Below are 17013 nucleotides of genomic sequence, written 5' to 3' on the forward strand. Positions count from 1 at the left end.
AGTCTATATATACTGTATATCAGCAATCATTTCTCACCAAGTCTTCAGATCCTGACATATATTGAGTGAGAGTTCCTCTTGTGCACCGCATCAATCCTCAACACTACCCGATGTACCGGGAAATTAATACCATATTCAAGGTAGGCGTATAACATATTTGACACGTGTGTGCACCACATAATGCACCATATTACATTCCATGGGTTTTACAAATGCGGTATTGTTTTTAAGCAGCGTGCTTAATTAAAAGCAACTTAAATGATGCCCAATTGATTCATTATAGCTTATATTGTTTTTGCTTATATTGTACAGAAAAAAGGCAATATTTGAAACCTCAAAGGGTGGAAATAACCCCTATGCTGTCAAAAAGTGGTAGTTTGTATTAGAAGTATTTTAATGAAAGTTTATGCACCAGTTCTTTTTTTTCGTTGTTCAATATATAGACTGATAGCGGTATAGCCTACAGTATAATGTGAAGCAAGGCTGTGTAGAACACTGAAGCTGAGCTCAAATCATTTGCACAAAATAACACCACAACGGCGTCACGTCAATGTATGCTATCTATACTATTTCCACCCTGTACGGTGCATGTCAGATTTTGTTTTTCTTAAAACCGAGGACGCTCGCCAAAAAAACTGTTATCTATTTTTGGGGATGAGAAAGTATGTGTTTTGTAAAGTTACATCTTATTACACATTTAATAATTAGTTTTATATTAAACGCAGACAGGTGGTGTTAACGAACGGGAAAGTGTACTATACTAGAGAGCTAGGTACATTTTTAAATCAGAAAGCAAAATATAAAATGTCAACTACGCTGACTGCAATTTTTTTACATTGAAGCACAGCGTTTTCATGACACTATAGTGACCTTTAAGTACACCTTTGTAAAATAGTTTTGCAAAGCTATTATTATTATTATTATTATTATTATTATTATTATTATTATTATTATTATTATTATTATTATTATATTTCCTGGTGTAAATTCCAATCAGGTTTTTTATATTACTTTTAAAATAAGTAATGTTCATTCTATTACATTATTTTAGTTCTTCTATTTTTAGAATCTTTTCAAACTACTCTCTTTATAACCACCAAGATGAATTGTTGGAGTGTTTTGACTTGACCAAAAAAAAAAAAAAATCATTTAAAGCTGCAGATTACATTTTGGTACAGGTAGCAGATTTTGACAAGGTAGCAAAATGTGACGTTTATACGTGTCATATTTTGCTACCAATAACATATTTTGACAAAGTAGCAAAAACTGACGTTACACCGATAGTATAATTTGTTAATATTGTATAATTACCAACACACGCAGGGCTGTGCGCGGACAAAGCACCAATGAATGCAATCCGTCAAACAGTATCATTGTTTAAGCAAGTAGCCTAACTAACTATGTTACATTACAACCATGTCAGTCTCGGTTATTTTGCAATGGCACGTCGGCCCTTCTCAAAGCACATTAATATCCATCACCCTGCTGAAACCACACCGCACAGTAACGGGACAGGCTGTGGTCTGTATGACATCGAACGATCTGTCACATGCAGGCAATGACTGTATTATCAGAACGAAACAAAGCGACGCGTACCTGTACCAGGCGAATCCCTTCTCGTAGTTCCTATCAAAGAAGTGGGGCTCTACCCCTACTGCCCTCACGTCAGGGTGGACCCTCAGGGCTTCCAAAAGAGCCCTGGTACCCCCTTTCTTCACTCCAATAATAATGGCGTGGGGTAACTTTTTTTCCCCATATTCGGGGGTAGATGTGCTATCCCCTCTTCGGTTTAGTTCGTCGTCCGTGGTGCTGGATTCCTGGTGCTGCTCCCTCTCGAAAACGACATTTCGACCGGTGATCATTTCCGTGGGAGCTAACTGAGTTTTGAACCAGACCTTTGTCCTCTCCTCAGTTGGAAGCGTACCGGTACCTTCAATGACTGCGACGGAGACTGCATAGCCGGCTGTCCGCGTCTGCTCCGTGGTGCTTTCCACCGCGTTTTCGCTGAAATAGCCCTGTGACGATGTTGCGGAATAAAGTTTTTTCCGTAACGCACCCAAAGTGGTCTCTTCTGTCACTAGCCTGGCTTGGTACAGGTAGTTGTCTTGCAGGGGGAACTGCAGGGTATTGTAACAGCTCATCAAACTGTAGAATAAGTAGGTGACAGAGAGGGAGAGAGTGAACATGAACAAAATCTTTCGAGGCACTTTAGGGGTTAAAGCTGGAGTGCTGGACCAAAATGCCATCTCTGACAGCAGGGATCCTCACAGAGAAATGACCAGACATGTTTCCACCCCAAGTCTCGCATGGACCCTTACCAACAAACTGACTCTGTCCAGCACAGTTCTTGCTGAAACTGGAGGTAAGAACAGCCGCGAATAGTCGAAGTAGATAGCCGTAGTGTGTTATCAGACCTAGTACTAGCCGCTGTAGTTTAACTCGAAAAGCAAACAGCACGCCAGCAGAAAAACAAAACGATTAAAAACGATTAATCTTTATTAAAAAAGATTGTTAATATTCCAAAAGAGAATCCCCACGCATTCTTAGAATATCGATTTCTGATTTCAATCCTGACAGCCTTTGTCACAATTTACACGAGCACACCTTTAGACCAGAAAGGCAGCAATCTCGCCTCCTTCCAAATGAGCAGCTCGGCTTGCATTGGACAGATCCTGATGGACGAAGTCTTGACATTTTAAAGGGAAAACACTAGTAACCGACAAAGTATTTTGGAAGTAGTGTGCTAGGCAGGTCTGCGTTTGCCGCACGCCCCTCGTACTTCACCAACCCATTGCCATGCGGGAGAACCCGGTGAATGACCAGTCACTGTATCCAAAGGGTAATTAAGCATAAAATAAGCACACGCGTATGACTGAGAATGCAGAGTGAACCCGACTCCGCTGCCAGTTTTGGTCCCTTTGATAATCTGCTAACTTTGCGCGGATGAAAGTGGGCGCCCGCTCTATTAATATTCATTGACTCTCCTCACTAGCTGGGAGTGACTGTTCATAATCCTTGTGTGATTGGTAGACGCGATCCGGGCATCAGCAATGTGAGCTCATCTGAAAACTATCAAATCACTTTGAACAGCGTTTTCAGAAGCGATTGGTTTTTTTTTCTTTTTCTGTTTTCTTCCCCAATGCTATCTTCGCGACTTTGCTTATTACTGCTGTAAAATAATACGTTGGCTTTTATTTTCTTCATTATTTGCAACTCCAGCCCCTTTGTTACAATATGATTTGTGTTTACTTGTGTTTCCAGACCTTAAAATTAAATTAGAAATAATCACACAATAATAATAATAATAATAATAATAATAATAATAATAATAATAATAATAATAATAATATTCCGAATATGTGATTATAAAAAGTAGTATTAATTTTACCATATTTTTTTTAAGTAATACAAAAACGAATCATACATTTTTAAAATAAGTCTGAGAGGTATTACCGAATACAACACGAAACAGCGTATCTGTATTATATGATCTTCTGAGTAAAATGGGGTCAAACGCTCAACAAACAAGCTCTGTTCGTGGTTTGCTGGTTATCACAGCCTCGTGATCCCCACCCAGTACTGGGCCAATGTAATCTCTAACCCACAGAGCTCGAAGATCGACTTTCCCAATTGGCCTAGCATTCCTTCATACTGATGTACCCGGAGTTAGTGGGATCAAAGCCTTGTGTGATTGCTGCCGGAGAGGGACACTCATAAAACTGATCTATCAACAGACTAGCAAAGCATTTAACACGTCAACTTCAGCCTGGCTTACTGGCGGCTGAGAAGAAACAAATACACGTTTGAATTTAACATATCTGCAGCAGATACTTCCAATGTATAATAATAATAATAATAATAATAATAATAATAATAATAATAATAATAATAATAATGGATATATCTTGCTAATTATAACAGGGAAGCAATGAAGCAACAATTGGAATCCCAGTTTAAGATTGAATTGCACATTATTATTATTATTAGTAGTAGTAGTCGTAGTAGTCGTAGTATTTCGCGCATTGAAACAGAAAATAGCTTTTGTAAACATATTATTAAAAGCTAACCCACTGGTTTCTTGCAAACGAGAATACAAGGAAATTAATAAGGTCGCTTTAAGACAGCGCCAGCGATGTTAAATGAAGCCCACGCCTGCCCTCTACTGGCCACTCCTGGAGCAACACTTTAAAAATAACAAGTGAAACACTCATAGCTTTGTCCTACACCGCTTGATTACATGAAGCGGTTGATTCAATAAAGGTTAGGTTTTGTGTTGGTTGGACGGGAAAAGGGAATACAGTTTCCTATTGCAATAGAGTGTTGTTGGGTGATTCCTTTAAAAATCTAATAGAACGTTGTAAAATGCCTCAGCCAATCCAGATGCACCAGGCCATTATTTTCCTTTGAATGACCGCTTGTGTAAACAGAAAGCCTCCTCACTTTGATTAGATTCTAATACTGTACAGCTGTTGCCTACATGCATGTTGGAATACTTACTCCAGTAAAACCAGCTATGCATCGAGAGTCTTATTTCCATCCCGGTTGTCAGCAAATAAAAAAACGTATATATATAGATTTAAAGCAAATAATGAAAAAATAACATATTTTAAAGGATGATGTCTCCTTACTTTCTCCTTCCTTGAAGGAGTTCCAGACTTCATTAGCTGTTTTTTTTTGGGGGGGGGGGGGGTTCCCATTAGCTGTAAATGGGGGGGGGCTCCCATTAGCTGTAAATGGGGGGGGGGGGCTCCCATTAGCTGTAAATGGCTAACCTGAATCAGCGGGATATCAACTTTTTAAAGAGCTTTTGCACACTGTAAAAGTGATTGGAACGCCCATGTCGGTGGCACAAGCCTCATTCTCTGCGTGCTCTAAAGAGCTTGAATGCCTTTCCTAGGGAGGCAGTGTTGTTGCTGTAATTAACTGGGCTAGGCAAGCAAGGCTGGTCTTCAACACTCAGTCACCATTGGCATTGAATAGGGAATGCATGAGCCAGAATTGCGCGTTGCTTGCTGTGGGTCTGTGGCCCTTCCGGTACATTCTTTCTCTTAGTTCCCACTTTGGGGATTAACGTGATAGGCATAATAGGAGAATAAAAGCCTCCCTCTGTGGTAGCTTTGACTCTAGGCATGGCTTTGTGGGTACTTTGCACAGTGGGAGTACTACTTTACATATACTTTGCATTAACGCAGTTATCTCACAGCATGTTGCTCAGATTGCAATTTTAAAAACCCATTTATAGTACACGTTGAATCCTCAGTAACAGGATTCTCATTTTTATTTTGCTGAAACCAAAGCACACTACATTACCATGTGAAACCCTCAAAGAACGCGAATGGGCAATAGACAGGCACCATTGAACATGACACAGACAATGACTAACAGGTGTATTTATACAGTACGAGACCTGCCACTGGCACCACAGATGCAGGAATTATTCCCCCGATTCCAAAACTGAGACTGGAGAGCCCGTCCTCCCCTCCTGGACTCCTGCTTTTACATAGCTTTATTTCTTAATCTTTAGCTGGCAAAATATTTTGGTACACAAAGCAAACTTTCCCTGCTTGTCTTGGCATACAAACCTGCTTTTATCTTACAGGGGGTGGCATCACATCAAGGTGCAGCTGTGTCTGTGTCAGAACCACAAGATCAGCCTACAAGGTTGGCTCTCAATTACATGCAGTTTACAGTTTTAAGTGGGCAAGAAAGTGTTTTTTTCTCATCTAAATATATATATATAGAGTAACAGTTGACATTAAGTGTATTTACATCATAGTTACTTAGTAAATTCATGTGTAATTACACCTATTTACCATGTACTTAATGTGTAACTCTTTTTGCACAAATATTGTAAGTACACAATTGCATCAGAAAAGGGTTATGGTTAGTTACATTGTAACTATGCCTAATACAATTGTGGTTATATGTAAGTACACATGTATTTACTAAGTAACTACTATGCAAATACACAAATACACAATAATTAGAGACACAATATATATATATATATATATATATATATATATATATATATATATATATATATATATGTATATATATATATATATATAAACACACAGAATGTAGTGTTAATTAGCACTATGGCTGCAAATAACATACAGATAACATACAGTAACAGAGTAGATTTATTTTCTTGATGTTTTCTACTTGACTGGAGAGTAGTATTTGAATTGCCCTGTTTTACGATACCATTTTAAAACTGCAGATAATTGTCTTTGCACTACAGGGGCAGGTGACAGTCCATATTATTTAATGAATTCATAGCATTCAGCAGATTTCACCTCTGTGTCCTTTGAGGAAATTAAAAATTAAACACCATTGAAGATGTGTTCACTTCCATTTGAATGCACCATCCATCATATCTCTCAAATGTACCAGAAAATAGAAATATTATTGTAAACATTCTGTGTAAAGCGATTCGCGATGGGCTCTTAACTTCTGCTGGTGAAAATGAAACTCTTAAGCCGAATCAAACGTGACGTTGCGATCAATTATGTACTGTTGCTACAGAGGACATCCTTTTGTAGGCATGAACATATTGAAAAGATAAAGTTACAGCACACTCTTTTTCAGTGTGTGTGTGTGTGTGTGTGTGCAGAATAATGATTTCAGAGGAATTACAGGTAGTCATTGCACCAGAGGGTATCTGTGATTTGAAATAAATCAGATAGATGTTGGCTGGACTCATGTCCTTCCACAATGCAATACATTATCTGACAATATCATTGATTTAAATTAAGCTTGAGAGCTATACCTGCAGTCTGTTTGCTTGATCAGGGTTAAATGCAGAGCCTAGGGATAGCCAGTCCTTGAGTGATATATGTGTGATTTATATGAGAGCTTCATTGCATGTAGACACGTGTTTTGAGCATTCTGCTAACAAGGTGGAATGTTTGGGGTGTTTCATTAAACAGAGTCTCAGAATTAAATGAAGCTGCACTGTGTGTGTGTGTTTATGTCTTTGCACTGATGTCAAAACAGTTTACCGTGTTTTCACCCACAGCAAAACTCAAACACAAAATTGAATCCCAGCAAAAACTGGGATTGATTCTCCAGAAATAAATGTAATCTGTTGCTAACAGAGTACATTTCAGAGCCCCACTCCTCCAGCTGTCCACGTTTACTGCATGACTAGGAAAAGCACCTAAGAAGATGCACAGCCATGTCCCTGATAGGGGGTAATACTGGCAGCTGTGGAATAGTCAGAACAGAGATCCCAAGTTCTGAATTATTACCAATGTACCACGCACAAAACACAAGGATCATGCTAGGATTAAGCAAGACATGCAAGACTATACAATGCAAGTTTAAAGCAATAAGTATGATGCAAGGATAAGGAAGGATTTCATGCATACCTTGCATAATCCTTGCAGTCCAGTTCACATCTTGAAAATTCCTTATACGATGCATGCATCCCATCCATCATCCAAGCATAAGGCCACGCATGAAATCCCCCCTCATCCTTGTGGCTTCTGGCTTTAATTGTTTATGATGCTTGCGTAATCCTAGGATGATCATTTCATTTCTTTTTGTTCTTCTTTGGTATGGAAAGTGTCTCAAAACAAGGTAAAAACAAACCCACTGAACAATCAACAGTCATGATCCAGAAGGGCTATCAGAAAGAAGGAACAATGAGTTTCATTATAATAGGCTTATTGCGGTTTAGTGAAGTCATTCTTAATCAAGTTGAGTATTCTCTAAACTCACTGAGATCAGGAAAGGTGTACTCATGAGTTAAAAATGAGAACAAAGCAGGCTTAGTTATGCAATCTTCTGACACCACTCTGCACCAACGTCCTTGCTTCGAATATAGATTACTTTCAATCAACATGCTCACCTGGCTTCATTAGGTCATAACCTAAACTCCCACCTGAAAAAATACACTGTTAAGAAGAAAACAAAACAAAAACATTATCACTTTAGACTGGGCTGTTGCATCTGTACTGTATTGGGTTAAAATGTAAGCAACTGAAAGACAACTGGCTTATGAAACCTTTGAACAGTATTTTAATACCTTGTATGGATCAAAAACGTCTGCACATGGAGAATCTAGTGTACCATACGGTGATTGTTTTTTAACAATTAAAAAGAGACACAAAGCTTTGGGGAAGTCCTGTGGATCAACAGGGAGCAGACATCTTCTCTATAGTGCTAGTCCTTCAGTTAAATAGATATTGAACTGTCCTGTGATGTAGGGAATTTCAATAGCCTAGCTACTACACCTTATTCATAAAAAGTGTTCTATTTTGCTACAATGTATTTTGACATAACCGACATACAATAATTATCACGGCAATGCAAATTATAGGGCCTATACCATTTTCTTTGTCTGCCTGACTTGACACAATAGAAAGGAAAAACAGCAGATAGGTAGGCTTTATTGGTAGGTTTCATTGGATTACATAATAAAAAAAAACCAGGCATTGCAGTGGTTATTCATGCAAAAGTGCTAATGTGTAGAAGACCAATTGATTAATTAAAATAGCCTAAAATTGAGGATTATCTTGAGTAGGACTTGAGTCCTTGCCTTTACTAATACCCAACATCATTCAAAGGTCATGTTAGTATCTGATATGAGAAGATTCGCACAAGGTAGAAGTGGGTGTGTGAGGGTATCACATTGGCTGTGGCGTTTTCTTTTGCGGATTAAAATGAAAACAGCTGTCTGTGAGAAATAGCAGTTATTCTTAGCAACGCTCTGCATTGTGGTTTGACAGCTTGCTTAATGCCATTTCAGCGAGACTCAAGGCATCTTAAAATGTTTTACATCTTTAAAAATCAGAGTAATATTTGCATTAGAAGTATTTTATATTCTACCCCGATCACAGTTGCAATAAAGGCTTTTCAGTGGCCATGCTCTTTATACCATTTTATTGCCTTTCCATCATTAAAACACATTTTGTTATCAATAATTGTCAGCTATTATGCAAAGACGGGAACATTCTTTATGCTTAGATAGTCATTAGCCGGAAACAGTTCTATTAGTTTTAATGATATAAAATTTGAATAATAAAGCTATGCGGGAAAAAAAAAAAGTGAACAAAGTCTGGAGACACGAATAACAAAGGCAGGCCCAGGTTTCTATTCCCTTCCCATATGCTGCATGCAAATAGATGCAAATTAAGCTTTATTTAAAGCCAACTTGATATTTATAAATGAACAGTCAGATGCCACCAATCTACAAATCGTATTCCTCTTATTCCTGCAGCACTGATCAAAACATATTGAGCAAACCAGATACTGGGACTGTCAGGTGAGGGGAAACAAGCATGTCCAAGGACAGGAGACAAGCACTTTAATCAAGTCTTTAAACACTGAGACTACATTAGATGTGCAAGTTGAGGGTTTTGTAAAACCATTGAGATGGCTTGTGACTGATGTCATAGATTCAGAATACTTTTGCCCCCAGGTAATGCCAGTTCCCTGAAGGTGTTTTTCGGTGCCAACTCAACCTGCAGACACCTAGCCTGTCTTTCTACGGATTTCATTTAGTATTTTTCCGGTAAAACTTTATATAAATCTATTACTACATTTTAATTACAACACAATTATTAACAGTTATTACCCATATGGTTCTGTAGTTACCATGCAACATCATGCATAATCACAACATGAAAAAGGCTGCTAGTAGCTAGCATCTATTGTAATGTATTACAATGTAATTCCAATGCAAGTACGTGTGCATTTACAGTTTTATTGCAGTATAGTAAGAGACAGACTGTAAAACGTTACCTTTAATAGTGAAAGTTATCAAACTGGTATTAAAAATACTCAGACATTTGATTACGTCATCTTAGTTTTTTTTTCTTATTCATTTTAGAATAGTAATTGGTGGTTTTGCCTTTCAGAAAATAAAGTGCCAGTAAAAGGCTTTAAGAATCTGGCTCAGGGAGTATTCAAGTGTTAAGTCTGTTTCAATACATATCCCTTCCCTCATCTATTGCACAGCCAATACAAAAAGTACTTTGCTGCCGTATGCCTTGAAAGGGAAAAATACTTTTTACAAGTATTGTAATGCAACAATACAGCTGCCATTTCATTAGCAGGAATGTGCAGTGCATTACAGTTTGTCTCAGTCACTATTATGTGTCAGACCTGCACGGACTGAACAGTTTACAGCAGTACAAGAGGAGTCCTTGTACTCTCTCAGACACTATGTCATGCTTTATGCCCCATACATTCTACTCAACACTGCAAAGTTCATTTTGTTGTTGTTCCTTATTGCAGTAATGTACTTACAAGCAGCAAAGGTGTGTGCATAAAATTATAAAAAAAGGTTTCAAAATATAACAAAAAAAGTTATATATATGTATATATGGATCAAAATACCAACACTATTGTTGTTTTTATAGACATTCTGTTTGTCATTTAAAAAAGAAAATACAGTGGAAATAGGTTTTGGTCACTGGTGAAAATCTGAAACAAGAACAACTCCCTGTGGCAGGACGGCTGGTGGTGACATACCCAGACCAGCGCGTATATAATTCAAAAATAAATCAAAGAAAACATTTATACAAAAACTCTGCTCACAGAGCAAAATAAAAGTCTCGAAACACAATAAATCCCTCCACCAAAACAAAGCTTAGCATTTGTATTTTTTCTTTTTACTTTAATTTTTTCCTGACTCTCTCTCTCTCTCTCTCTCTCTCTCTCTCTCTCTCTCTCTCTCTCTCTCTCTCTCTCCCTCTCTCTCTCTCTCTCTCCCTCTCTCTCTATTAACCATCTGCTTGAAGGGAGAGGTTACTGCGGTTAACCCATAGACCTCTTTTACACACACAATATATAATATGTTACCCAACCTAGAGCTAAGTCTTTTTTTGAATATTTAAAATTGTGACTCTTCTAACTGGATTTGCATGTCACATTTATAGAGATTGAATATATTCTCCAAAGGCTGGCATGAAGACTGAGCTGCTGCCCAGGATCATCAAGTGGTTTGTACAAGTTTGTATGGCATGTGCGGTATTTGTGATCATGGTATATATGTGTTTAAATCCCTGCATAGTGTCTGGTTCCCCTCAAACAGGCAGATAAGCCAGCCATGTGAGAATGTAGCCAGGCCAAATTGGGTAATTAAGTCTAACCTGATTGGAGGGGAACTTTAAAAGCATGTGAGAATGCGGTCAGACTGAATTGGTTTATCACTTTCCACATATAAGGAGGCGCCGAGAGGCGCTCCTCAGCTAAGGCTCAGCTCCTTTCTGTTATGCGTGCCAGAGCGTCAGCTTGTACTCTGGGTGTTAGTTATGCTTGGATGTTTCTTTGTTCTGGATTTTGTTTGATTTATTTTGTTTGTCAGTAAAAGTGAGCTCTCCAGTGCTTAAATTGCAATCTCCTTACTCCTGCTATTCCCACTGGTCTCCAGCCTTAGCCACAGTGTTACCCTTCCATAAGGTCTTGCAAGTCGGAATAGAAAATAAATTTATCAGAATCCAGACTGTTATCAGAATATAGTGGGAGATAGGGGTGGCTGAGCGGTTTTAGGAATGAAAGAAAGATCCAACCGTGTCTTGTTAACTGAATGGTAAAGCTGACTTAAGACACAAATTCACAATTGAAGTACATTTTGCCAATTTGGTCAGGCATGCAATGCGTGATTGTATTCACATTTCGTTGAATCAGTAAACAAGGCTTATTTAGCACTACACCACTGTCCTGTGCTGGATTTTGGGAGCGCTTAACACTGTTGTTAGAAGAAGGAAGCGAGAAGTGATTGATGGCCCTGTGCTCCCATCTATCACATTGATAAACACATAAATAACTGTCTAACGCCAGACACTTAACTGTGTGCACTGCATACATTACATTGTTTATTCATCGGGACGTGCTGCTCCAGTACCCAACACCCAGTAAAATACTCTGTAAACATGAACTTGTTTGTACATGGAAAGGAAAACGTTAAATGGGTCATCGCCGATGATAGTCCATCCATATTCATAAACAACTACTGTCTACAGAACATTTTAATTACCTCTAATGTTCTGTTTTATGTAGCCTGTGTCAAGGTAGTTCACTTAGTTAGATAGACAGTGCCAAACACTCCTACAACATCTCTGTAATATGCCATTCCTTTGATGTAGCTGATTGTAGTGTCATTTTTAATGCTTCCTAATATGAAACAAATAAAATATTTTCAAGAAACTCTGAATGTGTTTAAAGGCTCCCTGTATGCTATGCTGCTATACTCCAGTTGATCTCGGTTTTACCTGCCTCAACTGCAACTCCCCGTCTCCCTCCTCCAACACAGCCTCAGCGCTCTGTCATGTAAACTCCCCAGGTCTAGACTCAGGAGAGCCGCCCCCCTCCTCCAACACAGCCTCAGCGCTCTGTCATGTAAACTCCCCAGGTCTAGACTCAGGAGAGCCGCCCCCCTCCTCCAACACAGCCTCAGCGCTCTGTCATGTAAACTCCCCAGGTCTAGACTCAGGAGAGCCGCCCCCTCCTCCAACACAGCCTCAGCGCTCTGTCATGTAAACTCCCCAGGTCTAGACTCAGGAGAGCCGCCCCCCTCCTCCAACACAGCCTCAGCGCTCTGTCATGTAAACTCCCCAGGTCTAGACTCAGGGGAGCCTTTCCTTTCATAGGACTGCTTCTATTTTCCTCTTTGCTCAAGCTCAGATCTGTTTTCTCATGGTATTTTATGGCCAAAAGCCCCAAAGCTGTAAATTAAATTAACCCAAGACGTCAGTTCTAAGCAGTGGCAGAATGATGTTGCTAAGCAACAACACAAAACTCCTTGTCTCTGTTGCAGGTTACAGAAATCATCATTGGGATCCCCTCCTCCCCTTCAACACAAACACATACACACTTCTAAGCATTCACAGTTTGTGGTCACCCAGAGTGTGTTTTGGATAGATAGCATAAGGGAACATTAGTTAGTGTTGAAATATTAGGAATCCATGTCAAAAATAAGTAATGAGATTTCAAATCCTACACAAATAAACAGAATATTAATTAGTGTAAAACTCTTCCCATAACATATTCTTTGCTATTGCTATTGATTATGTATAAAAAAAATTGAGTTTTAAATATATGCATATCTGGATGCTTTATTACTAGTAAATGCTTAGTAATTATAACTGAATTAGTATGAAGTACAATAAACATTATTTTAATTATTGCTTTTTATTATATATATATATATAGTATATAACATTAAAATGATTAATCATATACAGTAGTCGTGCTAAACATATGTTGTTGCTTACTAATATTATATTGTACCATTAAAATTGCACTGAAAAATAAGGCACTGTAAGCTTTATATTGCAATTGCAATATTCCTTTAAAGCTTTTTTGAAAGACGGAACAAACTTTAAACCCAGTTCAGTAGCTTAACGTGGAAAACGTACAAAGACTATTTACTAGTAAAGTGGAAAAAACTATTAATAAGGAAGAAAAATGTACTGGAACTAGTGTTGGCAGATATCCCAACAGGTTTCTGTCTTTTATGGCTCAGACTATGCACAATCTATTAACTTATCTCTAACTAGGTTTGGAACAACAGAAATTCATTCTTAAGTAAATGTTTGTTTGTTTTTTCTCTCAGTGGAAACATTTCTGAATTGCTTTCATTGACATCATCATTTTGAAAAAATCCAATAATCTCTTTGAAAACGGCAACCTTTGCAGTCTGGTAAACAGCCTGTTATTAAGACAAAGTGTTTGCAGAAAACCAGTGTTGAATCGTGAACGCTCACAATGTAATGCATGCTCACATCTGCAGGCTCGACAGGCTTCAGATAAACTGGAGCATATGCCCCAGCCTGGCTTTGTTGTATAGGTCAGAGCAGAAAGAATGCACTGAGCTAGAGCCAGAGCCAGAGCCAGAGGATCAGATCCAGAGCTAGAGGATCAGAGCCAGAGCCAGAGCCAGAGCCAGAGGATCAGAGCCAGAGCTAGAGGATCAGAGCCAGAGCCAGAGAATCAGAGCCAGAGCCAGAGGATCAGAGGCAGAGCCAGAGCCAGAGCCAGAGCCAGAGGATCAGAGCCAGAGCTAGAGGATCAGAGCCAGAGCGAGGATCAGAGCCACAGCCAGAGCAGGGCCAGAGGATCAGAGCCAGAGCTAGAGGATCAGAGCCAGAGCCAGAGCCAGAGCCAGAGCCAGAACCAGACGATCAGAGCCAGAGCCAGAGCCAGAGCCAGAGCCAGAGCCAGAACCAGAGCCAGAGCCACAGCCAGAGCCAGAGGATCAGAGCCAGAGCCAGAGGATCAGAGCCAGAGCCAGAGGATCAGAGCCAGAGCCAGAGCCAGAGGATCAGAGCCAGAGCCAGAGCCAGAGGATCAGAGCCAGAGCCAGACGATCAGAGCCAGAGCCAGAGCCAGAGCCAGAGCCAGAGCCAGAACCAGAGCCAGAGCCACAGCCAGAGCCAGAGGATCAGAGCCAGAGCCAGAGGATCAGAGCCAGAGCCAGAGGATCAGAGCCAGAGCCAGAGCCAGAGCTCGAGGATCAGAACCAGAGCCAGAGGGTCAGAGCCAGAGCCAGAGGATCAGAGCCAGAGCCAGAGAATCAGAGCCAGAGCCAGAGGATCAGAGCCAGAGCCAGAGCCAGAGCCAGAGCCAGAGGATCAGAGCCAGAGCCAGAGGATCAGAGCCAGAGCCAGAGAATCAGAGCCAGAGCCAGAGCCAGAGGATCAGAGCCAGAGCCAGAGGATCAGAGCCAGAGCCAGAGGATCAGAGCCGGAGCCAGAGCCAGAGGATCAGAGCCAGAGCCAGAGCCAGAGCCAGAGGATCAGAGCCAGAGCCAGAGGATCAAAGCCAGAGGATCAGAGCCGGAGCCAGAGCCAGAGGATCAGAGCCAGAGCCAGAGGATCAAAGCCAGAGGATCAGAGCCAGAGCCAGAGCCAGAGCCAGAGCCAAAGCCAGAGCCAGAGGATCAGAGCCAGAGCCAAAGGATCAGAGCCAGAGCCAGAGGATCAGAGCCAAAGCCAGAGCCAGAGCCAGAGCTACAGCCACAGCCACAGGCAGAGCACAGTGATGTTGGGGTCTCTGTGGTGAATTCTGACGTGTTTTGGGGGGTGGATGGTGTTTTTAGGGTCCCATGCACCGATCGTGTCAGTCTGTTTGTCACACTGTTTGTAAACACTATACCGGCCTTGAACTTTCACAAATCTTCTCAGACTCCTAGCCCTCCTATACAAATCTCAGATTGCCTTTTTACAAATATTAAAATGTACACATTAATGTAGTATGAGATTATTAAGATACTCTGTGTGTGTGTGTGTGCACTGGTTTTGTTATTATTTGTAGTCTTGTGTGAGAAAGTTTACTGAACTTCAAAACTTTGTTTAGACCTCAGGTCTAACACACATGGCTAAACAATTCCCTTCATTCCCTTAAACACATGCAAACAGTTCTGCAAACAGTTTAAAATGTGAGAGTTTCAGAACACCACTTTTATGTATTACACTATATTAAATGAAACACTAGTCCTATGAACTGCAGTGCCTAAAAGGTAAGGTCAATGCTGAGGTAAAATGAGGTAAGGAGACGTCAATGCTGAAGTAAAATGCTAGATTGCTAGATACCAACCTAATATCTAATCAATACTTCTGTTTCAGCCAATGTTGATCAGTCTGCCACTGTGTGGACTAATTAGATGATACAATGTGATGAATGTGTCTTAAATTCTGCTTGCCTTCATCATTTCCCTTGGGCATTCAGCTGTTTTCCTGCTGACCTTTTAAATCTCAGCTTTATTGTATGCAAATCCAATTAAATCAATGTGTCAGGTATTTGCATGGCAGCAGCTGGCTTGGAATTCAATTAGACAATGTCATTTTAACAGTGCTTGGGAGGCCTCTGTACACCCTACTTATAAAATAATCTCATGTTTCAAGCAATATTCAATAAGAACACCAGATGTTAGCAGGAGTGTTTTTAGCCTGTGGTTGTGTGTTTTTTAATCCCCTAGTAAAAAATATGATGCCCCGAAATATTACTTTTTAAGTATTTATACACTAGCAAGGCTGTGATTTGAGTGTGGTTATGGCTTGAGGCAACATATCATTTGGAAAACTATATTTCACATAACTGTCATGCTTAACTCATGCATCAGTCGCTAGATGGTGAACTTGGAACCATTCCAATTGAGTGAAACGTCATAAAAAGTTAAGGGTGGGATACAATTGAGTATTATATATATATATATTCTTATACTATGTTTTAGTGACTTTTTACAATTACCCATAAATGTACTCACACAGAGTGTATTTATATTTTATATATTTCTCATTTAAATTACCAACACAAAGATGTTCACAATATAACAATAATAATAATACAAAAAAGATCTCATAGGGATTTTTTTCTTTAACATGATGCTGATGGAGAGAATAGATTATACAGCTATGACCAAAAGATTTGCATCACCCCACACAATGAACTAATAAAGTCGAATGAAACCTGCTGCATAATGTTACGTTAACATATTGAATTACATACATGCAATGTAACTGCTGAGTAATTATAATCAGATTTGTATGCAATACAATGAACATTTTTTTAAATTATAGTTTTTTTTTAATTATCTATAACATTAAAATATCAATCGCATACAGTAGTCATACTAAACATATGTTGTTCCTTGCTAATATTATATTGTACCATCAAAATTGCATTGCAAAATAAGGCACTGTAAAGTTAACATATTGAAATGCATAGCGCTTTGTAGTTTTACATATACTTAAAAACAAATTTTGACATGAAATACTGTACTACTATTATGGCTTCGGGTAGACGGTTGCAATATCATTTTGTTAAATAAAACCTCTCAATTATGTTCGGATATTTGTTATTTTTTAAATTATGTCTCAATCCTAAAATTCTGGGTGATACAAATCTTTTGGCCATAGCTGTACAAGCACCACCTACCCGGCTCTCCCATGCTCTCTCAATCGGAATGACTGTATCACCTGTGCCAGTCACTAACAAAGTTGAATGACACCTGTGAGGAGATCAACATGTACTGTGTGTAACCCTGTTGTCAGCTTT

At 39.4% G+C, this 17013-nt stretch overlaps 1 protein-coding gene across 1 annotated transcript in view; it reads right to left on the reverse strand.

Moving 5' to 3' along the window:
* The window catches only part of LOC117418511 (heparan sulfate glucosamine 3-O-sulfotransferase 4-like), a 53584-nt gene extending 50640 nt beyond the window's left edge, over window positions 1-2944 (reverse strand). The window contains exon 1 of the mRNA XM_034031646.3: window positions 1597-2944. Within this exon, the coding sequence (XP_033887537.2) occupies window positions 1597-2246 (650 nt within the window). The 5' untranslated portion in view covers window positions 2247-2944. The remainder of the gene's footprint in view (window positions 1-1596) is intronic.
* Window positions 2945-17013: the final 14069 nt, after the last annotated feature.

Source organism: Acipenser ruthenus, chromosome 13 (genome assembly GCF_902713425.1).
Source record: "Acipenser ruthenus chromosome 13, fAciRut3.2 maternal haplotype, whole genome shotgun sequence".
Classification (NCBI taxonomy): Eukaryota; Metazoa; Chordata; class Actinopteri; order Acipenseriformes; family Acipenseridae; genus Acipenser; species Acipenser ruthenus.